Source organism: Eptesicus fuscus, chromosome 15 (genome assembly GCF_027574615.1).
Source record: "Eptesicus fuscus isolate TK198812 chromosome 15, DD_ASM_mEF_20220401, whole genome shotgun sequence".
NCBI classification, from domain to species: Eukaryota; Metazoa; Chordata; class Mammalia; order Chiroptera; family Vespertilionidae; genus Eptesicus; species Eptesicus fuscus.
Window position 1 is genome coordinate 50558446 of NC_072487.1, and position 26592 is coordinate 50585037.

The 26592-nt window shown below is 46.3% G+C and overlaps 3 protein-coding genes across 5 annotated transcripts in view; all 3 read left to right on the top strand.

Moving 5' to 3' along the window:
- Positions 1-7538: 7538 nt before the first annotated feature.
- Positions 7539-8498, top strand: LOC103286434 (olfactory receptor 13C7-like). The gene has a single exon (XM_008141915.3). It carries the CDS (start codon positions 7539-7541, stop codon positions 8496-8498), a length of 960 nt encoding a protein of 319 aa, XP_008140137.2.
- A 2734-nt stretch (positions 8499-11232) lies between these two features.
- On the top strand, positions 11233-13747 carry LOC103286596 (cerebellar degeneration-related protein 2-like). The gene is given in 3 exon segments (XM_054726849.1): positions 11233-11251; positions 11902-12049; positions 12051-13747. Coding segments are annotated over 3 exon segments (1323 nt in total). The 3' UTR covers positions 13207-13747.
- Positions 13748-21106: 7359 nt separating this feature from the next.
- RECK (reversion inducing cysteine rich protein with kazal motifs) overlaps positions 21107-26592 on the top strand; it is a 65292-nt gene continuing 59806 nt past the window's right edge. For all 3 annotated transcript variants that reach the window (XM_008141914.3, XM_054727207.1, XM_054727208.1), the window contains exon 1: positions 21107-21248. In XM_008141914.3, coding sequence (XP_008140136.2) covers positions 21149-21248 — 100 coding nt within the window. In that variant the 5' untranslated portion in view covers positions 21107-21148. The remainder of the gene's footprint in view (positions 21249-26592) is intronic.

Genomic DNA, 26592 nt, shown 5'->3' on the forward strand with positions numbered 1-26592 from the left:
ACCACGCACTAGAAAGAGAGCAGAAAGGACAAGGGCAGGTTGCAGCTACAGTCTGTGAGATGACTGCCAAGTGCCCCTAGGTTATATGGGAGCCCAGAAGCAAGGAGGGGGTCAGGTGGGAGGCCAGAGGGGAGAGTGTGAGGGCACCCATGTGAGAGACCTGTCAGGAGAAGAAATTACGAGGTTTAGGGACAGGTCAGGATTAAAGAAAAAGACTGAACGGAGGGCAGGAGTCCAAAAGTAAGAGCAGAAAAGGAAAACAGCACAAAACAGGAGACAGGAGGGAGGGTGTGTAAGCTAGCGCAGGAGACTGGGGACCAAAAGGTTGTTTGGACCTTCAGTCAAAACAGTGAATTCCTCTGCCCATCTCCTTATTCTCAGCCAAGCACCAAAGGATAAGGAGATAAATAAAAAATCTTTCCTGTAATCGAGTAGACACGGAGGGTTTGAGTTGACAGTGAGATTCGAATGTTAGTAGTTGTTGCCACTTGTTGAGAACAGAGTGCTTTTAATCAACCTCCCTTTAACTATTTCCCCAGATAAACTAACAATACTCATTCCCTCTGCAAAATGCATGCACCAATATCCATGGCAAGTCACCCGCTCAGGGAGGGTGGATTGTCAGGCAGGTCTGCTCCTCCTAGCTGGGAGGTACACTAAGAGGCATGTACACATAAGGAACTGGTGGATATTGAAATTGGGTCTCAAAAGATCTGTTGGTCCAGAAAGAAATTCACTTCAGACTGATTCATTTGCCTGTCAGCATAACTATTATTGCTCATCTCACATTCGGTTCTTATAAGTATATTTCTAGTAACACATGATCTCGCTCATCTAGGGGAAATAAATGATGAACAACATAGACTGATGAACAAGAACAGAACCAGAAATAAGGAGGCATCGACCGGACTGTCGGGCCTCAGAGGGAGGGTAGTGGAGGGTGGGGGTAGGGGGGAGAGATCAACCAAAGGACTTGTGTGCATGTATACGAGCCTAACCAATGGTTAAGGACAACAGGGGGGTGGGGGCATTCGTGGGGAGGGGTGTGGGATGGGAATGGGGGGATGAGGACAAATATGTGACACCTTAATCAATAAAGAAATTTAAAAAAAAAGAGAGAGAGGCAGCTGAAACTGGTTTGGCTCAGTGGATAGAGCATCGGCCTGCGGACTGAAGGGTCCCGGGTTCAATTCCGGTCAAGGGCATGTACCTTGGTTGCGGGCACATCCCCAGTGGGGGATGTGCAGGAGGCAGCTGATTGATGTTTCTCTCTCATCAATGTTTCTAACTCTCTATCCCTCTCCCTTCCTCTCTGTAAAAAATCAATAAAATATATTTTTTTAAAAAGAGGCAGTTATGTATGGTCCTCTGGTTACTCAAGCCAGTTGTTAATCTTGTAGTTATATTAATTTTATTTAAACTAAATACACTGAGCTAAAAAGGGTGAAAGGAGTTGCTTTTATGAAAACTAAGTGGAATGCTTTGGAAAGACTCGTTAAAGGCAAGTTGTTAAAACAAATCATTGTCATATCAGATGTCAGGGAGATCGCTGTAAAATCCTAGACAGATTCTGCACTTTGGTACTTTTGCAAAAAAAAAAAGGTCTTTGAGTTCTTACTCCACTTTAAGAAAGTTGAAATAGAGAATTGTAGACAATGTATCATAGGTGTGGTTAGTTAAGAGTCCAAATTGTGGGCTCATAGGAAAGAAAAGGCTCTCTTTCTGCAGTAAACGTTTGGCAAATAAGTCCAGTTATTTGTTTTAAATTAAAAGAAATGTTTAAGGCGATGGTTCTCAAACTTTTCCATCTCAGGATCCCTTTACATTCTTCAAGTAGTTTTCTGTTCCTTTCTCTCTTCTCCTTCTGGTACTTCCATTACACATTATGTTACACTTCATAGTTTTATCACAGTTCTTGGAAACTAGTTTTTGGGGGAGGGGGTTGTCTTTCTTTCTTTTCTATTTTGGACCTACCTGGTGACATATCCTCAAGCTCAGAGACTCTTTTCTCAGCTGTGTCTTCCAGTCTACTAATGAGCCCCATCAACGGCATTTTTCCTTTGTATTGCAGTGTTTTTCATTTCTAGCCTTTCTTTTGTATTCTTTCTTAGAATTTCCATCTCTCTACAAACATTACCCATCTCGTCTTGCTTAATAGTCTTATGGGAGTTCCCTTGCATGTGACAAGTCACTTATCTTTTGCTGCTTTCAACATTGTCTTTTTATCTTTGACTTTGATAGTTTAATTATAATGTGACTCGGTGTCACTATCATCCACCCATCATCTGAGCTACAAATATTGGCTCGACTCTCTTTCCTGGCTGCCATATCCAACCAAATGTTGATGTTGTATTTTGTACCTTCCAAATACTTCTTAAATCTCCCTGTCTTCACCACCCTTCAATCACTTCTCCAATTAGTGTCCTTATCTTCACTTTTGAAAAGTGTTTCCCTGTCTCTTTAGTCTTTGTCCTCCGGTCCCCAATCTTTCCTCCACATTGTGCCCAGAAGGATCAGCCTCATATGCAAATGTGATCATGTCAGACCTTCACTTAAAACTGCTAAGCACCTCCTCTTCCCCTACAGGAGAGAGTCCTAACTCCCAGAATGCCCAAGAAGACCAACCACAGGTCCAGCCCTGCCTTCCTCCCCATCAGCAGCACCTGCCCCTTCCTGCTGTAGTAATACTGCCCTGCTGATCACGCCCCATCCATCGCTGGGCTCTTTCTCATTTCTGTGCCTTTGTTGATGCAGCCCCTTCTGCCTGAGGTGCTTCCCAATTCCCCTTCCTCGGGCAAACTGCCACTCATCTGTTCCAGTGGTGTGCTGTCAATGTGTAGCAACTGGATCTCCAGAACGAAAAAGCCCTGATCTGGATCATTTGCCGATTTTCTGTGATGTAAACACTCCCACGATATCCAATTTTAAACTCCCAACAACATCGCTAAACGTAAGTCGGGAGGAGATTGCACAATTGGTGAGCCAGCTGCAGCACACCACGGACCTCAGATCCCCTGCAGGAAGTCTGGCCCTTTCTCCCTCTGGGCTGTCATAGCAGTGTGGGCATTCTCCCTGTCCTACACTTCCTACCTTGTTTGGTAATTTTCTTTCATGTGACTCTCTCTGACCACTAGAGGGTGCACTCCTGAAGGCAGAATATTTACTGCATTTTCTGCAATAATCACTTGGTGAATAAAGGAATGTTCCCCTTCTCTGGACCCATCCCTGTTCTGGTTCACATTCTGTCAGTGACGCCCCAAGAGCTCTCAAAGCACATGCACAGATGATAGGACGCTGAAAGGACAATGATTTAGAGAGATTTCAAGTGAAGTCTGAGGAAGAACAGGGCAGGTTACTTCAACGGGCCTAATCCAATGAGTTGAAAATTTAAAAGGAAAGTATTTCTTTCATTCAGACCTTCTAAAAACTACTATAAGGCCCTGGCTGGTTTGGCTCAGTGGATAGAGCATTGGCCTGTGGACTGAAGGGTCCCAGATTCGATTCCCGTCAAGGGCACGTGCCTGGGTTTCCGGCTCAATCTCCAGTAGGGGGCGTGCAGGAGGCAGCCAATCAATGATGCTCTCATCATTGATGTTTCTCTCTCTCCCTCTCCCTTTCTCTCTGAAATCAATCCTATATAATAAAAGCCTAATATGCTAAGTGCCCGGTCATCCGTTCACCCAATTAAAGCATAATATGCTAATGATATGCTAAGGTCGCTCAACTGCTCACTATGACGTGCTTGCTATGACGACCACCAGGGGGTAGATAGTTGACTATTCGCTATGACATGCACTGACCAACAGGGGCAGATGCTCCGACCGGTAGGTTAGCTTGCTGCTGGAGTCCAGGCAATCAGGACTGAGAAAGAAGGGCCACATGCCCTGGAACCCTCCTGCGGTCTCTCCCTGGCTGGCCAACCTCCCGCATCCCTCCCCAGCCCCAATCGTGCACCAGTGCCCTCTCACAATCTGGGTTTAGGGCTCCCCACCCCCAACCCGAGTGCACGAATTTTGTGCACCAGGCCTCTAGTAATAAATAAATAAATAAATAAATAAATAAATAAACAAACAAACAAATAAATAAATAAATACAAACAAACAAAAACCCACTATAAGCACAGACTTGGAGTGGTGGGGCTTGGCTACAACACAGGAGAAAAGACTGGTGGCTGCTGGACTCTGAAGGGGATTACAGTGTTCAGAGAAAAGGAAGGAAGGAAAAGGAGGCAGGGAGAGAGGAAGCGCAGGCGGCAAACCTTCTCCAGTGCCTTCATCCTAATTGGATCTTGGGGATCTTATCCCAGAAGAATACAGACTTTCTAAACTGAGTACAACTCACTTTCCAAACTTTAAATGACTTTAGGGACAAAAATGATCCCAAAGAACAGACTGGAGTTTAAATTATCATCTAAGGGCACTGTCCAGTCCTTTGGAGAATGTGCCCTTAAACACACAAGGCAGGCGGAGGGGAGGGACTGGCTGGACCCCTCACCTGTCACACATTCTGAACTCTCACCCTGGAGCTTCAGACCCAGTGTCACTATGTCTGACCTGCGGCCTCTTCCCAGCCCTTAGGAAACAAATCATTGTTACTCACCGTTTTTCTGATAAAGGTAAGCGCAGGTTTGTTTGTTTGTCTGTTTTTTTGTTTTGTTTTGTTTTTGTTAGTCCTCACCTGAGGATATTTTTCCATTGCTTTTTTTTTTTTTTTTTTTTTTTTTTAGAGAGAATAGATGGTGCATGTGTCTCTAAGAGATATATTGATTTTTTTTAAGGCCCTCAGAGAAGAATAGAGACTACACTTGTTTATGTTCATGCTGAAGCCACACTATTTCTGGATTTTAAAATGTATATATTTTTATTGATTTCAGAGAGGAAGGAAGAGGGAGCGAGAGATAGAAGCATCAATGATGAGAGAGAATCATTGATCGACTGCCTCCTGTACGTCCCACACTGGGGATCTAGCCCGCAACCTGGGCATGTGCCCTGACTGGGAATCGAACCGTGACCTCCTGGTTCATGGGTCAATGCTCAACTACTGAGCCATGCCAGCCAAGCTATTTCTGGATATTCTGAGGGCTTTCTGTGGAAGAGGGCTTAAAGCTGCAAAGGAGCATATTTTAGCTCAGCATCAAAGGGGAACCACTTCCAAGTGAAAAGACCCTGGCCAGGAAGTTAATACAGCACCCCACACCACCCAGGGAGTCAGGCCAGGCGGGAGGACTGTGAGGAGTGCAGTAAGGGGCTTTCTGCTTTGGAAAGGGAGCAGATTGTGAAATAGACCCTAAGGCCTATTGTCCGTAGCATGAAAGCGATTATTACAGTCCACGGTGATGATGACAACATTGACGATGTAATTACTTATGTAATTAATAATGGTGATCACCACTTCCCCACTAGATTTTGAGCTTTTTGAGTTAGGGGTTATGCCTTTCATTGCTGTGATCCTGGCACCTGGAATTCTGCCTGACCCAGAGCAGATGCACAATACATGTCTGTCCACCTGAATTGAATTATTATGGGACTGACCTGGTAACAGCTACAATGCGAAGTACCAACCGGGGAGCGTCTCGTTCTCCAGGAAGGAAGTGCCCCTGTACACCGAGGAAGGGGCCGGATAACTGAAAACACTTGGAACTATGGACGGGTGGGAAGTTCATGAGTATTTTAGATACAGAGCAAGTAAAACTTAGTGCCCAACACCCTCAATGTTGCCTAAAGTTTTCTACTGGCCCAGCATACTAGTAAATCCCAGTTTGGGGAGCACTTAGCAGTCTGAGGAGAGATTCAAGCTGCCCAGAAAGAAGAGCTGACAGAGCAGGACTAGGGCGCTCTGAACAGTGTCAGGGAGAAGCCAGTGCCTCCCGAGCAGGCAGACGGAGAAGGACAAGAAGGGAGAAGTCAGAATTCCCCTTCAGCCTCAGCAAGGCCACTTGCTGCGCTAACTGTACAAAAGGATCAACAGCCTGTTCAGACCTTGGCACTGTGGTCTGGGCTGATTCTCTCAACAGGTAACGCCTCAGCAGAGGCTCTTGGCTCCCACCAGCCCCAAGGAAAGGGACACTTGAGTTTCATTTTTTTTTTACCTGTTGCTTATCTTTAAAAAATAAATTTATTAGGATGACATGGGTTATTAAAATTATATAGGTTTCAAGTGTACAATTATATGTAATACATAATCTGTATATTACATTGTATGTTTACCACCCAAAGTCAAATCTCCTTCTATCACCATGTAGGACCCCTTCTACCTTTTCCTACCTCCCCCATCCTGCTTTCCCTCTGGTAACTACCATACTGTTGTCTGTGTCTGTGTTTTTGTTTGTTTGTCTTGTTCTTGCATTTGTTTTTGCCTTCAGTTTGATAGCCCACAAGTGAGTGAAATCATATGGTTCTTGGCTTTTTCTGTCTACTGATTTTGCTGCTCCAGCATGATATTCTCAAAATCTATCCACCTGGTCACAAATGGCAGCGTTGCGTCTTTTCTTACAGCTGGGTGCTATTCCATTGTACGTATGTCCCACCTCTTCGTTACCCAGTCATCGATTGAAGGACACGTCAGTGGCTTCCTTGTCTTGACCACGGTGAGTAATGCAGCTCGGTGGCCCGTGTTGGCCCCGGGGCCCACGATGCAGTGCCTCATGGTGCACACGTGGCACAGCTGTGGCCACGAGAGCGCTGACCTTCACAAGCTCACGAGCCGCAACCTCAGTCACCCTGTGTATTTTCACTTACGTTGTCCTGTCACCTGCGTGCCATATTTTTTAAAAATATATGCCAGGTGTTGCATTGGCAAAATTTTTGTGGAAATGATTTAGAGACTGCAGTGATGTTAACCTTCCTTCAGAGTGGATTTACGTTTGCTTCTGTTTGATATTTGGGAGCCAAAAATCTGGGACGGCCTCCATCCAATTTCAGGGCTTGGGGAAATTTGCAGCTAGCTACAAAACCTGTAAATGCGTGTTTCCTTCTGATTCACTCTTATGCTTATGGAGCTGCCCTGGGGGTGGGATCCGCGGCCCTCCCCTCCAACAGAAGGAAGCTTCATTAGGAACAACTTCGTGGGGGGCCTTGCACTTCAAAACCTGCTCCCCACCTCCAGGAGGCTGTCAGCAGCGCTTCTTGGCCTCTCGGTGACCACCTCCAGAAGCTGCAAATGCCCCAGTTGAAAACAGCCCCAAGTGCTGATCTTACTTCTCTGAGTTCTTACTTATCCAAGAATGATGATTCCTTATTGTTTTATTTACCTTGCCAATACTTTACACAGATGTTTTATATAGTTTGTCCAGTGTTTATAATTGCCATCTGCAGGAGAGTTAGGGCAAATTAACGCGTTTGTTCTTACTGAAAACAGACGTTAAATATTGATCTCTACTACGTTTTTCCTAGAATCCTGTAGAGATGACCAAATTATCAGCGCTATTCTCCAGTTGCTCAGCTGGGTGGGGATTTTGCCTGGCTGACCAGGCACGTTTGGAGTCAGAGAGTGCTGAGGTTGACCTTCTGAGTTACTGCAAGTGACAGAGTAGTTACAACATGGACAGGTCCAATCAGTCCTCCCCAGTGGTGGGGTTCATTCTCCTGGGCCTCTCTGCCCACCCAAAACTGGAGAAAACCTTCTTTGTGCTCATCCTGCTGATGTACCTGGTGATCCTGCTTGGCAACGGGGTCCTCATCCTGGTGACCATCTCTGACTCCCACCTGCACACACCCATGTACTTCTTCCTGGGGAACCTCTCCTTCCTGGACATCTGCTACACAACCTCCTCAGTTCCCCTCATTCTTGACAGCTTCCTGACCCCCAGGAAAACCATCCCCTTCTCAGCCTGTGCTGTGCAGATGTTTCTCTCCTTTGCCATGGGAGCCACGGAGTGTGTGCTTCTGGGCATGATGGCGTTCGATCGCTATGTGGCCATCTGCAACCCCCTGAGATACCCCATGGTCATGAGCAAGGCTGCCTACGTGCCCATGGCTGCTGGCTCCTGGGCAGCTGGCATCACCAACTCAGTAGTTCAGACATCCCAGGCCATGAGGCTGCCCTTCTGTGGCGATAACATCATCAACCACTTCACCTGTGAGATCCTGGCTGTCCTGAAGTTAGCTTGTGCTGACATCTCCATCAATGTGCTCAGCATGGTTGTGGCCAACATGATCTTCCTAGGCATCCCAGTCCTGTTCATATTTGTCTCCTACATCTTTATCCTCACCACTATCCTGAGGATCCCCTCGGCTGAGGGGAGGAGAAAGGCCTTCTCTACCTGCTCTGCCCACCTCACAGTTGTGGTCGTCTTCTATGGGACCATCCTCTTCATGTACGGGAAACCCAAATCCAAGGACCCTCTGGGGGCAGACAAACAGGACCTTTCAGACAAGCTCATATCCCTCTTCTATGGGGTGGTGACCCCCATGCTCAACCCCATCATCTACAGCCTGAGGAACAAGGACGTGAAGGCTGCTGTGAAGAACCTGGTACGTCAGAAACACCTAACTAAGTGACTGCCACAGTTTCCCAGACTGTCAGAATGCAAGACCTCCAAACTCCTCATTGTACCTGTGGGAAAATGGTAACCCAGGGAGGTCCTTGGCGATCAGTGGAAAGAGCCTTTTCATTTCTGCCACTACTGATTAGTTTGTTGGCTTCATACAAAACTACGCTGTATCATATAATAGCTATATTTTGCTGCCCAAATCTTAAATTCTCTGATACCAGAACTTGATGAATAGCTATAAAGCGTTACAGATGTGGTCAAAAGAAACAAAAATTTGAGTAGTACAGGGCCTTAGAGTATGTTATGTTTCCCTGTGTAGAACTGTTGCTTACTCTACTCTGGTCTCATTCCAAAGACCTTTGCTCTATGTGATACAGGGACCAATTAAAAAATGTCATCTGCCTCAACGTATATCAGCGATCATTAGCACCTCATATATTAGCATGACTTATCTTGAGCAGCTGCTTGGTTTTGATCTAATGGAATCTTGTCATTCACCATATTCTCCTCTTTTTTAAAAAAATATTTTTATTGATTTCAGAGAGGAAGGGAGAGAGATAGAAACATCAATGATGAGAGAGAATCCTTGATCAGCTGCCTCCTGCACGCCCCACACTGGGGATCGAGCAACCCAGGCATATGCCCTGATTGGGAATTGAACCATGGTCTCCTGGTTCTATAGATCGATGCTCAACCTCTGAGCCACGCCAGCTGGGCCATATTCTCCTCTTTATTGTCAGTGCAGAGAAGCTCAGAGGCAGACATGCCACCTCACTGCAGGAATTGCTAGAGGGCTACATGACTGAGTGCCAGCAGCTCCCCTCTTTCATCCATGCAGCTGATGTGCCACCTGGATGGCAGTTACATACACCCAGCACACACTCCATGAATGCCACACTGTGATGTAACCCCAAAAAGATTGTGGGGAAGCAAATGCAGAAAGCATTCTTAATTCCACAGCTAATAAGAGGCCAGCAGTAACAGTTACTCCTTACCACCAGTGGCACAGGTAAGACTGGCCTTGGAGCAGCGTAGCTTCCAGAGCTCTAAGTCCATGACTTTCTCCTACACCCAAGGAACATATTGAAATAGTATGTGTTTGCTGTATTACAGAGATCATTTTAATCCTCTTAAATTTATATTTGTAAAAGTCTGTTATTACCAAATTTTGGTCCTTAATTATCAGTATATAGCAGGTTGTTTTCTCTTTTTCTTTTCTCCCTCTTCCTTCCTCATCCCCCTGTTAAATCAGCTCCCTCCCTAGGGGGTGAATAGGGGGGAAAAGAGGGACATTGGTGATACTCTCAATAATAAAAATGAATTTTTTAAAAATATATTTTTTTTAAAAAAATCAGCTTCCTCCTCTTACTGGTTGATAGGTACCTCCAAAGTTATATTCATTTTCTATTGCTGTCTATATATTTAAAACCTATTTGAATTGGGGGAATAAAAGATGTTTGGAATTCATATTACCTACTAATGTAATTGTATTATCTAAAATATCAGAAAAAAATCTTCGTATTGAAAATGGCATCTCTTTTAAGAATGGTGTACAGGATAGGGTAAAATTAGGTTTACAGTTGTGAGTATGCAAAACACAGAGTGTATTCTTGTATTATTTATTACTGGATTATTTTCTGTATGAACAACTGTAAACCTACTTTTGCCCCATCCTGTACATATGTGTGTGCACATACGTGTGTCTTTGTGGGGTTTTATAATTTAAATGGGAAAAGATTAATAACAATGTGTTGATTTATGGCTGCCCAATTTAAGCTTTCTCTCTAGCATAACTCAGTTATTTCCTGTACACAGACCTTTACTTCAATCAGTCTTTTCCCACATGTTGACTTCCTGTTGTGAAAAGAATACATGAATAAACCAAAATCTCTCGCAACCATGTCTGATAAACTAATAACCAAAAATGCTTTCAAATATTTCCTCTCTATAAAAGGAGCCCTTTGGCACCACACTTCATATTCACCCCTATTTTTACTGGGGGAAAAAAAAGATTTAAAATTGCCTCCCTTGCTTTTATTTACCCCAGTACATTTGTGTAATCCTTGGCTAGGTAATCTGAGGAAGTTTTAATCTAGCTCCAATTAGTCCAAGATTGCAGTAAGACCGTTACCAGCAGCATGCCAGTTTCAGCTGTTGGAATAAGCTGACTCTGATGGGATGCTTCTGCTGCATCCCATAAGTTTTGGTGTATTGTGGTGTGTGTTTTTGTTTGTCTGGATGTATTTGTTTTCTAATTTCCTTTTTTTTATTTTTTCTTTGACCCAATGGGTGTTCATGAGTGTGTTAATTTCCACATACGTGTGAATTTTCCAGTTTTCCTTCTGCTATTGATTTTTCGTTTCATCCCACTGTGATCAGAAAAGGTACTTGGTGTGAGTTCATTCAGAGGTAAATTTGTTAAGACTGGTTTTATAACCTGACATGTGATCTGTGCTGAAGAAAGTTCCATGTGGGCCTGAGTGGACCACAGTCCCAACCTCCTCACTACCCAGAGGTGGGTGGGGCCTCTGCTGTGAAAAGAAAAGTGGTTGTAGCCCAGGAAGGGGTGAGCAACAGGACACAGGGAGGGTCTGGGCTCTCTGTTGGGGTCTCTGCTTCTCACTTATTCTCTGTGCTGTCTCTGCATTTATCTTTGTCTTGTGGTCTCCACCTCATCTAATTCGCTGCTAATAATGTGGGTAAAGCAAGTCTTAGTAATGGTTAATAAGAGGATTGAGGCCATGGCTGGGGCCCTGGCTGGTTTGGCTGCATGGTTAGAGCCACAGCCTAAGGATTGAAAGGTCTTGGGTTCGATTCCCGGTTAACGCCATGTACCTCGGTTGCATGTCTCTCAGGTCAATGTTGTTGTTTTTTCTCTCTCTCTCCCCCCTCCTCCCTCCTTCCCACTCTCTCTCTAAAAAAAAATTAATGGAAAAAATATCCTTGCGTGAGGATTTTAAAGAAGAAAATAAAATAATAACAACAGGGTTGGAAATGAAGACTTTTATAACCCTTTGCTTCCTCCCCAATTTTTTAATCCTCTCCATGAGAAACAGCGATGGGGTGCCTCCTGCATGCGCCCCACAGGAGATCAAACCCACAACCTAGGTACGTGCCCTGACCCAGAAACGACCCCGCAACTTTTTGATGAATGGGATGATGCTCCAACCCACTGAGCCACCCGGCCAGGGCCCCCAACGGCCGGCACCTGGCGGGAGCGCCCCAGCCAGAGCCACGACCCAGCCCCCCGCCACCCCCCAAGAATAGAAGTCTTAATAGAACTGAGGCCGTTGGAGCTGGTGGGGGGGCGGGGGGGGCGCTGCTGGGCGGCGCGAGGCTAACGGCGGCTCTGGCTGGAGGCTGAGGGGCCGGCGGGGCATCCCCGGGCAGAGCCTGAGGCGGGGCCGCAGCCCCCGGGAGACACGGCCGGCCGAGATGCTGGCGGGGAAACGGGGCGGAGGAGTTTGAGAAGAAGGAGGACGCGCCCCGGTGCGACCCCTGAGACCTCCCGCAGGATCTCCAACTTGCTGCTGAGCTTGGGAAGACATCACTGGGCCGGGGCAGAGGTGGAGGGCTCTCTGCAGCAGCTGCAGCTGCAGGAAACCGAGGCCCTGGCCCAGCAGATGGAGCTCCCGCCGCAGGTGAAGGAGCAGGGAGCGAAGGTTTACGAGCACCTCGCGGTCACGGCGAGGGAGCTGGAAGAAGCCAACCGACAGCTGGCCGCTGACAGCACGGCCTCCCAGCAGAAGTTTCTGAGTCTGGCTGAAATGATCAAAAACCTGCAAGCCAGCACCCAGCAGCTCCAGGGCCAAGTGGAGGAGCTGAAGTCCTTTGGCCAAAGCAGGGGGAGCCCGGGGAGGCGCGGCCCAACGCCCGCACCCGGCTTCTGGGGTGGGAACGAGCTGCCTGAGCTACGCCCACGCGGCGTGCACGACCCCGCGTCTGCAGAAAAGGTCGCTTCCTTGCCCAGTCAGCCAAGCCTCTGCGCAGAGGAAAATGCGCATTTGAAGAAGCTGGTGAGGACGCTGCGGGCGCGGCTGAGCCTGGAGCAGCAGCGGCGGGGGGCCCTGGAGGAGCAGTTCGGGCTCGTGCTGAAGGAGAACGCGGAGCTGGAGCAGCAGCTGGGGGCCGCCAGCGGCTACCGGGCCCGGGCGCTGGAGCTGGAGGCCGCGGTGGCTGAAATTCGGCGGGTGCTGCAGGTGGAGCGTCCCTCCGCCGTCGAAAAGCTGGTGCCCGCCTCCCTGTCTGTCCCTTTCAGAGAGCCCGGCCAGAGCCTGCTGGAAGAGATGCCGCCGACGGTGCCCGAGGCCCAGCGGAGGCCCCTCCGGAGGCCGCTGCAGCCCAACAGCAGCAGCAGCAGCGAGACGGTGCTGAGCAGCTTGGCGGGCGGGGACGTCGGGAAGAGCCACGAGCGGACCTGCATCCCTTCGCCCGTGGAGCAGAGGGGTGTGTCCCCGCCGCAGGAACTCGACACACTGGATAGCGCCCTGAAGGCCAGGTACGAGGAGCGGCTGACGAAGTGCGAGCAGCAGACGGGGGACTCGCTGTCCCACAAGGCTGTGCAGACGGCCAGGGCCCCGCCCCCCGCTGGGGCCGGCACCGGCACACCGCCTCCCAAATACAAAGCGCTCTTTAAGGAGATCTTCAGCCGCATCCAAAAGAGGAAGCCGATCGACAAGCAGGGAGGGAAATACCGCTCTCTCCCCTCTCCTTAATGGGGCCCCCAGCTCCCCCTGCTCATTGCCTAATCTCCCATCACCCCTCTCCCACTCAGACATGTGTGTGCAGACCCCAAAGCCTGAAGCTGCTCACTGCTTTGCTTACTTAGCAAGTGTGTGTGTGTGTGTGTGTGTGTGTGTGTGTGTGTGTGTGTGTGTGTGCGCGCAGTGAGGAAAGAGGATGGCTCCTGGTGTCAGTTTCCTAACCCAGGTCCCTTTAAGCCCCGCAGTAAGTCCCTCCCGTGACACACGGGCTTCTGGCCGCCACCCATTAGGCCGCCCTTCCCTGAGAAGCCCCAGCAGCAGCGAGGGCAGAGCTGTGCTCCTGGAGAGGTGGGCCTGGAGCTTCCATGCTTACATGCACAGTGCATACTGCAGTCAGCCGCCAACTTGAACTGTTCCCAAGCACTGTTGGAGGCTGTGAATTCATGAAGACCGTTCAGGGGGAAGTAGGGGGTCTAATCCAAAGAAACAGTATTAACCCAGTAATTGCATATATTTTCCCTAAAAACCAAATAAAACTACCTTTGAACATGAAGAGAGAAAAAAAGACTTCTATTATTGAATTCTGCGTGATTTCCCTAATTAATACAAATGGATTCTTACTCAGGAAAAAATATATGAGAAAAAAATTCACTTGAGCTTGTGCAAGTGAATCTTTGTTCTTATAATGAAAACAGCAAACGTAAATAGGTTGGGGTGAAAGCGGATGGAAGAGTCAGAGGCTCACAGCTGGCGCTGGCCATAGACTCAGGAGCATCCAAATTCCCAGAGGACCCTCTGGGGACCAGGGCTGGTCCTGTTAGTCCCAAATTACACCTGATGCTTGCTTTGTTCCCTCGAAGGTTAAGTCCAGTACCCTTTGTATTGTGGAAAGCCCATTAACCTTCCAAATTGAATTATTACCATTATTATTACAATTATCCCAAAGAAAATAAGATAGCTGTTCAAAGAGCAGCTGGGTGGGGGGGGGGGGAATCAGGAGTGGGGTAGGCAGGTGGCCCAGGTCAGCACCTGAGCCATGTCTCTCTAGAGGTGCCCTCAGCTCAGGCCAGGCAGCCAGAGACCTGCCTTCCAGTTCTGTCTCCAACACCATTTGCCACTGCTGAGTGCTTGGCGAAGTGTCTGGGCCTCGATTTCCTTGTCTGTAAAAATGAGATGTATCACTCCATCCCTCTCACTAGACAATGAATGTGGAAACACCTGGGGTAAGCCCAGAGAGGGGGATTCACGGCTCACCCGCCACAACCTGCCACTCACTGAATAGGGTTCTCCTCTGGGCTCGCTCTCCCATTCATGCTTTCCACAGTTCGTGGGCAATGGCTCCAAACTTCTAGTGCCGTTCAGGGCACTATTCGAAGGAGACTTGGCGCCTGATTGTGGCTCTGCCGCTAATGCCTGCTGCAATCCTGCCACCTGGTGGACATTTCTGCAAGCTCCTGCGATCAGAGCTTCTTGAACTTTATTTCATGTGCTCGTCACCTGGAGATGTTGTGAAAAGGCAGATTCGGATTCAGTGAATCTGAGGTGGGATCTGAGACTCTACGTCTCTCACAAGTTCCCAGGTGATACCTAAGCTGCTGCTCTGCAGGCCACACTTGGAGCAGCAGGTCCTGGGAGGCTTGGGGCCAGGGCTGAGGGACCGAAGGAAGAGGCAGGGAAGCACCTCCCGTGGGGAAGCCCCTGCTGTGTGCCAAGTCCTCAGGCATCAGCCACCCAGTCTGGTCTCTCCAATGCTAGGGCAACAGTTTGCCCTCTGACCTCACTTCTTTTATGGATCTAAGAGGAATTGTTGCTTTACCAACATGTTCATCTTTTTATTTGCTAGCACAGAGGGGCCACTCCAAGCGTCTTACATGCTAGACTAGAAACGATGCATTCCTATTCAAGAAGCTCTAAAATGCACAAGAGCAAATAGATATAAAAATGTGCTCAAATGCAAAATAAGAGGCATACATAGAGCAAAGGAAGAAATACTGTCAAATTTTGCAGAAAACACTATTCTTGTGTTTCTAAAAATTAACCAGAAAACTATTAGCAGTTATATGAGTTCAGAAAATTAAGGAGATAGGAATAACTTCTCAAAAATCAATTGTGTTTCTACATATCATCAATAGGCAGAAAAAATAACAGGAATAATACCATATTTACACTAGTAAGTATAAAAAATTTTGGAACAAACACAATTCTAGTCATGACAGATGGAGTCAATTAAAAAAATTGTTATGTGAATATAAAGTAAGGCAGAGTGATTGACCAGGGCTTGGAAGGAGAAATACTACAATAAAAATGACCTCAGTTTCTACAGTGGAAGCTCTCAAATTGTAACAAACAGAAGGACTTCTTTAATATGCTTATTCCAAGGCTCTACCCTCCAAAATTTGTATTTTTCTATGTCTGAGGTAAGGCCAATAGGAAACCTGGGCTTAGAAACATAGTTATTTAGTGTTTATAATCCCCCAAGACTCTACTGAACTACATGCATTGCTAGTGAAGAACAATTGAACAATACAAGCCTCTTTTGAAGGTAACAATGTTAGATTCTTCCTATCAGATTTGAACTTACTATGAAGTATCAACTACTAAACTATACACCACTGTAGTTTATTAAGTTTTGTAAAAATCAGTGGTATCAAAGACAACAGAAAATTCCAACTATTCAAATTTAATATGTACATGCCAGATCAAAATTAATAGCACAAAGAAGGAAACACTTTTTAATAATGAGTGAGAACAACAATATTCAATTGAATGAAGGTTTGCCTTTGATTCATACATCACACCATACGTTACCATAAACTTCAGATGAATTAGAATTAAACATAAAACATCATCATGATTACAAAAAGCTAAAAAAGAACAGAATGACATATTTATTCCAGCTGTGGAAGAGAGCGTGAAAGGAGGTATCAGAATTAAAACAGACATGTTCAAGCATACATTGTAAAAAAACCTCTTGAATAATATAGTCTGACCGAGCAAAAATCAAACTCTTCCCAAATGGAGGTCCCTCAAGTGTTTGATTTGAGTTTATTTTATAGATATTCTAAATAGCTTTTAATGTGTAGTAAGACAACAGACACACACAAACTTGTTCTGCTTGGTTTTTGACACTGGTTACCACCATGTGTTGTTGAAGTGATTGCCCTTTTTTTCCTACTTTTTTTTTTTTAATATATTTTATTGATTTTTTACAGAGAGGAAGAGAGAGGGATAGAGAGCCAGAAACATCGATGAGAGAGAAACATCGATCAGCTGCCTCTTGCACACCCCCTACTGGGGATGTGCCCGCAACCAAGGTACATGCCTTGACCGGAATCGAACCCGGGACCCTTGAGTCCGCAGGCCGACGCTCTATCCACTGAGCCAAACCGGTTTTGGCATTCCTACTTTTTGTTGTTGTTGATTTCAGAGAGGAAGGGAGAGGGAGAAAGAGAAACATCAATGATGAGAGAGAATCATTGATCGGCTGCCTCCACTGGGGATGGAGCCCACAACCCAGGTATGTGCCCTAACTGGGAATGGAACCTTGATCTCCTGGGTTATAGGTTGAGGCTCAACCACTGAGCCACACTGGTGGGGCGAAGTGACTGCCTCTTGAATAGTCCTCAGAATAAATGTTTTCATGCCGTTTCTGTGCATTTATTTTATCTTCCTTAAATATGTCCTTGATTAGAAAAAGTGTAGTTCTGCGCCGATCTTTTCTTTAATCCCAAGCCTATGCACATCTGCTTACTTATAATTGTACCAGGCGGTACACATGTGCACTGTTCTCAATCAAGTGTCGGGTGAGGCTCAGAGTCATCTGCGTGGTGCATGTTCTCCTCATGGTGTCACAACCAATTGCACAATAACAAGTGAACATGTAACTGACCACACAATAATAACGCCGCATTATGAAGGTTACTTTATGTGTAAGCTAGCTTATAAAGGCCAAATTCTGTTATATAAAAGTCCATGTGCTGCCTATAAAATTTGGTGTAGTTGCATGAATATTGAGAAAACTTGTGGATATGTCAAAATTTAGATTTACTGGAAGGTGAGACACATTTACAATATCTTCTCAAGAAGTCGAAGATAAAAGTAAAGGAAAGAGAAGTCAAGAGACTTTGCCCACGGTCACACAGCTAGTTAGTGCAGAGTGCCATTTGGACTCAGGTGTATCTGAAGCCCATGTTCTTTCCACTATTGGTAAATCACATTGCTGCTTTCTATCTCGTGGGAAAGCTAACTGCTCTGATGGTCTTAATAGAGGGAAACTGGAAATAAGCTATTGGCTTCATCACAGAACAGCGAGATAATCTAAAGTGGATGTGCTATTTGTTCAAGCCTATTGACCATGCCTGAGGCCAGTGTCCAACTATTTGCCTCAATGGGCAGTAACAGTCAATAGAGCCTCCAGGTCCCATCTGCTTATTGGCTCCCTTTACAGGAGGGGTAACGATCCAGATATTGAACCAGAGAATGCTTGGCCAAGAAGTACCTCAGTCTCCCTATTTTCTGACTTCCCCCAGGATGCAGGAGCTGGCCAGCCATCATTCTGGGTGGGAGGGTCTTAGGCAGCTTCCACTTAGTGTCTTCACAACTCAGATTGAGCCATTCTCCTAACATGTCTGTCACAATGACACATCTTGGTAGTAGAGAAATTGACTCCACTAACAGAGAGCCCCTAAGCTTAACTACTTTGTTTGACTCATCCAGAGCAACTTTGCTGCCATATCTCATGAGAGTTACCTGAAAATAAAGTCATTTCTGATTCTACAGCTATGAGATTTTCAAGTATTCAAGCATTCTCTTTGTGCGTAAGACTTCAGGTACCACTTCTGTGAGTCAACCAAAGTGAGCTCAACTACTCCCATAACTGGGGAACTTAGAATCTTTGAACAGCAACTGGGAAATCCTTTATCCTTTTCTTCCTTCTTCAGCCTCTCCTTCAGAGTCAATGATTTCTGAAGGGGTAGGTAGATGCTCTTTCATTTGCTACTGCTATGAGTTGAATTGTGTGCTGCCCTCCCCTACACCGAATTCCTAACCCCCAGATCCTCAGAATGTGACCCTATTTAGAAATAGGGATTATTGCAGATGTATTTAGTTAAGATGAGTCCTACTGGAGTAGGGTGGGCCCCTAAATCAATATGACTGGTGTCCTTATAAAAGCAGAAATTTGGACGGACACGTACGCACAAGAGGATCCCACATGAACAAGAAGGCAGAGATCAAGATGATACATCCACAAGTCAAGGAATGCCAAAGATTGCCAGCAACCAATGAAGCTAGGAGAGGCATGAGTCAGTTATTTCCTCACAGCTCTCAAAGGAACCAACCTTGCCAACACTTTGATCTCTGATTTCTGGTTTCAAGAACTTAGAGATATAAAAAATTTCAAGAACTTTGAGACATAAATTTCTGGTTTTTAAGCCACCCAGATTGTGTCACTTTGTTATGGCAGCCTAGGAAACTAATACAGGGAGCAATGGTCAAATGACCCATCTCCATGGCTTATAGCAATCAGTCCACCTATTGGATTACCTTGGGAGTGGTATCAGGTACCCATATGACCCCATTTTTCTATATAGAAACCCCCTTATAGGCTTCCCTTATGACATTTTCTAAGGTGCACAGAAGTAAGGAGACCAACTGTCCCATTTTGCCTGGGACTAATGAAGTTCCTGGGATATAGGACTTTCAGTTTTAAAACCAGGACAATTCAAGGTAAAGCTGTCGTATCATACATCATCGAGATAGATACCAGACGCCTTAATGAGCCAATTAATTAGGGGTCTTGATTCACTCGAACCAAGAGGGAGGTGTTTCCAAAATCTCAGAGCCCCGTCATAGAGGAAGTGTCTAGTATTTTTATACCTTTTGAGCTTCTTTGTTTGCAGGTTTCACAAAGACCTCTGTGTAGGTTATTGTTACAGTTACAGTTTGTAGCCTTGACTACATAATGAGTTAGTACTTGGAATTATTATCAGTATTAGTCTATTTTAAAATGTCTATTACGTTGGATGGCTAGCTTGCAAGGTCAGACAGTTAAGTTTATCTTTTTCTATTATTTAAACTAAAAAACAAAGTCATTTTACAGGACAACAGACTGTCTTAAAGTGACAGAGTTTATAATGACAGAGTTTACAGAACAAGGGATTATCTAACAATAGCAGAGAATTTTAAAAAGCAGTTTTCTATACAAGATAGAAGTTACTATGCTTCAAAGCAAGATGTGTCGGTCATTTTACACGAGCCCTCTTTTTTTTTTTTAAATATATTTTATTGATTTTTTACAGAGAGGGATAGAGAGTTAGAAACATAGATCAGCTGCCTCTTGCACACCCCCTACTGGGGATGTGCCCGCAACCAAGGTACATGCCCTTGACCGGAATTGAACCCAGGACCCTTGAGTCCGCAGGCCGACGCTCTATTCACTGAGCCAAAACGGTTTCGGCTACACGAGCCCTCTTTCTGCTCAGGTCCTTCTGGGGCCCAGTTGGGCCCAGAGCAACCATCTTAGTTCCCTCAGCTGAGCCAGGTTCCCACAAGAATTGGGGAATTCTGGGCAGAGGAGATACATGTTGTGAAAGGAGTGAAAGCAATTAAGAAGTCTGGAACAAGATAAGAGGTTCCGAGAGGATGATGGCAGGGGTACAGGGAGGGTGTGAAGATGAAATGGAGAAGGCTGTGAAGATGAAGTGGAGAAGGCTGTTTGGGTCCAATTGCTAAGAACCTCTGCCGCCATGTTAAATAACCGTACATCATTCTATCCTGTAAGAAAAAAGATGGCCTCTCAGAGAGTTTGAAGCAAGAGAGTTGCCATCAGAGCAGATGCTTTAGAAGGATTATCATAACTTATTCATGTTTTCCTTTTGTAAACTTAGGGAGACAATAGGTATAAAGAGACCCCAAGACATACAAACCAATTTCAGTATATGGGCTTTGTTTGGAACTTGAAAAACTGGGAAAGGAGATTATGAGACAATAAGGGAAATGTAAACACTGCATATTGAATGATATTAAGGGATTTATCTCTGGTTATATTTTGTTGTTGTTGTTGTTTTTAAGGGGAGGGAGAGGAAAAAGATATTAATTCAGGAACTGAGAGAGGAAGACCGAGAGCTTTGCTGGCCACTGTACCCTTTCAAACATTCCCCCACCGGTAGCTGCAGGGAAGGAGAGGTAAGGGGTGACGTGGGGTCCCACCTCCAAACTGTCTCTTCAAGTCTAAACCTGACGTTCAAGGATCTCCATATCTGGACACACAAGCATCCCTCCCCCAACCTTTTCCTGATAGGATTAGGTACTTAATAGTACATCAAGGGCACATGGAAGCCATGCGTGTCAGAGAACTTTGGGGGTGAATCTGTGCCTCGGGCCCTTGTCAGGGGACCGTGTCTCCAGCGGCGAACCTCAGACTTTAGGGGAGGCCGAGCTGTCCCGGGTGACAAGCCTTCTTTGGGTGTCTGAGCAGAAAAGGACATTAAGAGGATTATGGAGGGTACGCGAAAAGGTAAGTTACTCTGGTTCAGCCTCGGACTTGGTCTTAGTTCTCCTAAAAGTGCTGGCGGGGTGATCTTGGGCAGGTCCGTCCCCTCTCTGAGCCTCAGCGACCTTCTCTGCAAACCCCGGGAGGCGGTAGAGGAGTTCCCAGGGCCCTTCAGCTCGGACACCCTCTGCCTCCGCCCCGGGAGGTTGCCGGCAGGGGGTCTCCGCCGCGGAAGCCGACTCCCAGCTGGGCCGTAACAAAGAGCCGGGGTCGCGGGCACGTTCCCGCCCCCAGCAGGTTTTGGAAACGCCTTCAGACCGAGGGGCGGGGCTTGACCACGCCGCAGCCAATCATCAAAGGTCCAGGGTGCCGGGGCGTGGCCTCCGCGAGCAGCGGCGGCGGCGGCGGCGGCGGCCGGGCTGGGTCCGAGCATCCCGCGGCTGCGGACCTCCGGGCAAGGACATGGCGACCGTCCGGGCCTCTCCGCTCGCTGCGCTGCCGCTTCTCCTGGCCGTTGCGGGGGTCGCGGAGGTGGCAGGGGGCCTGGCCCCGGGCAGCGCGGGTGAGTGACTGCTGGAGCGGCGGTCCGGGGCGGCCGCCTCAGCGCTCCAAGATGGCGCGGGCTGGGAGCGGGGGGCGCGCGACCCCCCAGACCCGGCCGCGGCCGGTGACCCAGGGCCGGAGGTCCCAGCTGGCGGGAAGGGGTGCCGAAGCGGGACGAGCGAGGACCCCTCTCCACCCTCGCTCTCCCCGCCCCAAAGGCCAGCTGAGCTGGGAGCGGGGACCCAGGTTCGAGGCCTTGCTCTGTCACCCACCGGACCGGGTACTCCCGTTCGGCCCTCGTCTCCTCGCCAGGCTCGGTCGGGGAAAGGGGGCCGTGCCTTCGCCGAGGATCGTCGCGAGGGTTGGATGGGTTTGGGAGGTGCGGCCAGCCCACCGCCGCCCTGACCCGTTATTGTTACTGGACCCTCGCCGGGTTTCGAACGGCAGACCTCGGGCGGCGAGCGTGGACGGGCCCCGCAGCTGCCGGTTCCGAGTCCCAGAAGAGACGGGGCCAAGCCTTCCATCCGACCGCGCTGCGGCGCGCCGTGTCCGGGACGGCGCCGGGCTCCGACTGGGGACGCTACAACGTCAGCCAGCTCGCGCTCAGGGCTGGCCGGCTTGCGCAGAGTTCTGGGTTTGCTCCGGAGGAACTGAGCCAACAGTGGATGGGGAAGTGTTCGGTGCTTACGGAGCCTCCTTTGCTGGGCTTGGAGTTGATGCGAACACCTGCCCTCCAGTAGTTCTCTGGCTAGAAAGTGGGGTACATACAACAGGACACAAGCTGTGGCATTCAAGGCAGGGGGGTCCAGAGGAGATGAAGGGCTGTGGGTGCACTGAGGGAGAGAGCTGACCTCCATCCACCTCGGGTGGAGGAAAACTGACTGACCCTCCAACTAGGCACCAGACATGCAAAAGGGATGGAGCAGTGCCTTGCTCACCGCGAGAGCCTACACCTAGAACGAGCAACATCAGCCCCGACAGTAGTTTGAGGACGCCTGTTAAAGCTTTGTGGGGTTGTGTGGTTTTTTTTTTGTTGTGTTTGTTTTTTGTTTTGTTTTGTTTTTGGGGGGGGGGGTTGCAAGAAAGTCTTTAAAGAAGGGAGAGAATTATGTCAGGAACCTGGGATTAGTTCATTGCATTGGGTTCTAAATTTAGCTGTCAATTAGATGGAAATCATAGGGGGAGAGAGAGAGAAAATGCTTTGTGTTCTTGCTAAATCAGCTTACCTTTCTGGGCCTCGTTTGTCTCATTAAGTTAAAGATACCGAACTAAAGCATTTCCAAAGTGATGGACCATGGTTCATTCTCATCTCACAACTAATTGGTTCTGTGGTTGATAGTAGAGTGAAGTAGTTAAGAATACTTGAACAGGTTACTTAGCCTCAGTCTTTTTGTTCTTTAATATCCACATTATATATTTATGTAATACATTTTTGGTGTGGGAATTGAGGTAATACCTGAAAAGCATTTAGAATAGCATATAGTAAGCACCAAGATGTTAGCTATTAAATGAGTTTGAGTAACACTGCACATTGTACCCCCTTTCTTACAAATTCAAAAAGCTTGTCAGAATCCCATGAAAGGGTCCAGGGATTCCTGTGGTAAAGAAACTTGTTTGCTGGGGGAATGGGGAAATGAGTGCTAATGGATATGGGGTTTTCTTTAGGGTGATGAAAGTGTTCTAAAGTTAGATTGTGGTGATAGTTGCCCAACTCCATGAATAGACTAAAAACAACTTAATTTACACTTTAAAAGGAGGATTTTGTATTATGTGATTGTTAATATATAAAGTGAGACATTAAACATGTAAGAGTTCATTTGAGCAACAAATGATTCAAATGGGCAGCACTAAACAGGACGGGACAGGAGCTCAGGGGAAAGACTTTCATAGAGAAGAGGTGGAAGCAAAGAACAGAAATTGTTTGTTTGGCAATAGTTTAAGTGGATACCTTATTCAGGAAAGCCTGGGTGGCTGTTTGTGATTGATTGTCCTTAGGTTTCAATTCCTTAGCCTTGAGGTATTATAAGGTTAGGTTTTGGATTGCTTAGGTAGGCTATTAAGGAAAGCAGTAAAGCCACCTCAGTCTAATGGCCTTGTTTAATCAATTTATCATGATTTATATCAATCAAATTATTATCCTCCTATATAATAAAACCCTAATATGCAAATCGACCGAACAGCAGAGCAACCAGCGGAAGGACTGGTCGTTATGATGCACACTGACCACCAGGGGGCAGACGCTCAACGCAGGAGCTGCCCCCAGTGGTCAGTGAGCTCCCACAGGGGGAGCGCTGCTCAACCAGAAGCCAGAAGCCAGGCTCATGGCTGGTGAGCGTGGCAGTGGCGGTGGTGGGAATGTCTTCTGCCTCCCTGGCAGTGCTAGGAGCAGCGAGCAGGCTGGCGGTAAGGAGCGAGGGGTCCAAGACTGCGAGAGGGATCCCGGACTTCAAGAGGGCACAGGCCAGGCTGAGGGACTCCCCCCCCCCCCCCCCCTGCACACACACACACACACCCTAGTGCATGAATTTCGTGCACTGGGCCTCTAGTAGAAATATAAAAACTTGTTTGCTTCTAGAACTCTTTTTTTCTTCCTAGCACCTGGGCTAGGTGATTTCTAAAGGCCCTTCCAGCTCTAAAAGTCCATGACAGCATAGAGTTTGCATTGTTTGATTAAAAAGAAAAATTTCAGTTTGATCTAAATGTGAGATTTGTCCCTTGTACTAAATTCTAGGAAACATTTATTACCTGTTTCTTTACATAAAGACCATTGAGTACTACAATGGACAAAAGCTTCCTCTGTGTATCTGCAGAAAGTGTGGAAAATGTTCTTCAATCCTAAGCAAAAGTTGAGAACACAGTATTAAATTGTATTTCAGTGAAGGCTGAGCTTGTATTCCTGCTCTTTCCCCTGTCCTTTCCCCGTTCAAGATTGGATATGCCTGTTAACTCTGGTATAAGATTTTACAAGTGTTATCTGTTCTGACACAGGTTTTCATTCCTATTCTGGGGAGGGTATGAAGGTGAGGGAATGATATTATTTGCTCAATGATTATCATCTCTTGGGAAGTTTGACCACACCCTCTACATTGGAGTAATGCCACGCTTCCTATTCCAGTACACTTTCCTTCCACCTCTGTCCTCCCCCTTACCCCCCTTCCACACCCCACCACACACTTCTAGTGTTCCCTTTGAAGAATGGGATGGGACCTTAAAATGCAGTGGATCTGTCATGCACCTGATAATAGCTCTGTTTCTGTTTAAGATGTTTTGTTATAGAACAAAAGAGGGAAAGAGGGAAATTACAGGCTAGGTTTCAATAAGTTGACATTTGAGGAATTATGTAATAGTCAACCCAGAATCCTGAAAAACAGTGTAATAAATTTTAAGTTAGAAAAAGCAAACGCCTATCTGGAGGAAAGTAATAAGAAGCAGATTTTATTTCCAAAGACGTATCTTGGCCCACACACTGCAGAAAGAGCTCGAGTTGGTGATAGACCAGATATGACAGTTTACTCTGGTAGCCTGCTAAGACTTCCTGTTTTATATCCATAGATTTAAGCAACCTTTCATTAATCATACTTTCCACCATGTGCCACTTAATGGAAAAAAGTAGAATAATGTCAGGAGGTGGTTTTTATATATTAAAAATGTGGGTTTTAAAAGTGCAAAACAGATACTAGAGGTGTTTATTCAAAATATATTTATTGAGTGCTTACTGCTTACTATATGTCAGGTACTCTTCTAGGTGTAAGATTGATGTTCTTGAGGAGCTTACACTAGTAGCGGAGAGATAGACAATAAACAGATAAATAAGATGATTTCTAGTAGTGATAAGTATGCTATGAAGGAAACCAGATGATAACAAGAGAATTCTGAGAGTAGAGGGAGAGTGTTCTTTACATAGTGATGATGAGAGGTCTGTTTTAGAAGGTAAAAGTTCAGAACCAAGATCTGAAGACATGAAGGTGCTGTCCTTAGGAACAGATTAGGGGGTTATGTGGCCTCTAAGAGGGGAGCACATAGAAATCCAAGGGTAGGAAATTCAGCACAACACAATCTCAGAGACTATTTTGGAAACTAGAAGGCTGCCAGGAATCAAGACTGCTTTTGGAGACAGTCTCTCTCTACCTCTGATTGGTTCTCTCTCGTCCATCTCTTGTATTTCCTACTCTCCACCAACCAGCTTCCTCTTTTAACTGTACCACCATGAAACTTCCATTTTCCCCACCCATCTCTTCTTGACCTTATAGCTGCAGAGTCCACCACCAACTGGTTGCATACCTCTGTGCCTAAGTATATGATTGGGATCAATTTATCTTTTGACCTAGGCCAAAAACTCATGTTTGTTAAATTATGGGTTGGTGACCATATGAAATGTGGTACTGAAGTGGTACAATGAGGGAAATAAAACTTTTTGTGCTTTTTTTTCCTGATACAAAGGCATTTTATAAGTAGAAAGGTATTACTCAGTAACCAATGAATAAAAATTTTTGAGCTGAGCACTGTGCTAAATGGGTACAAGAAGTTTACAGCTAGTCTGGGGATACCATAAGTACAAACATGAAATGATGAGAGAAGAGTTAAGTTAAAGTTTCCAGTCCTGACTAGAATAGTAGGGATTTAAATAGCCAAGAAAACAAAGTAAAAAACAAAACAAAAACAACAATATGGCTTGGAGTTGTTGGAAAGAAAGGCTTACTAGGATAGGTCAGCAGGAGAGGGCACTTGAGCATTTCAGGCATAAAGCTGTGTTCAAGGTAAATGTAGGCTTTCCTTGTTAAAAAATAATGGAATGTCAGGGCAGGAAAGGTTAGAAGATTTGCAAAATTTAGAATTAGAATAGCAGGAAGCCATTATAGGCTCTTGATTAGAAGAGTAATATTATGAACGGTCTATTAAAAAATTAATCTGGCCCTAGCTGGTTTGGTTCGGTGGATAGAGCATCGGCCTGTGGACCAAAGCGTCCTGGGTTTGATTCTCCTCAAGGGCATGTACCTTGGTTGCAGGCTCCTCCCCGGCCTGGGCCCTTATTGGGGCTCATGCAGGAGGCAACCAATTGATGTGTTTCTCTCACATTGTTGTTTCTCTCTGTCTTTCCCTCTCTCTTCTACTCTCCCTAAAAAAGTCAATGGAAAAAATATCCTTGGGTGAGGATTAACAAAAAAATAATAATAATCTAGCAGTCATATCGGTAATAGAATTAAATGAATATAATTGTTTTTTGCAGCAGTGCAATATGAGGCAAGCAATGGAGGTTATCTGTATCTTGCAAGTGATTCAGAAAGAAATAGAAAATATATATCTGTCCAGATAGATAGGTAAAGCAGTGTAACAAGATGATAAGATGTTAGTAATATTGAATC

What these genes read in the sequence shown, in the direction of transcription:
- LOC103286434 (XM_008141915.3), top strand. Translation starts at nt 7,539, where the DNA reads ATGGACAGGTCCAATCAGTCCTCCCCAGTGGTGGGGTTCATTCTCCTG.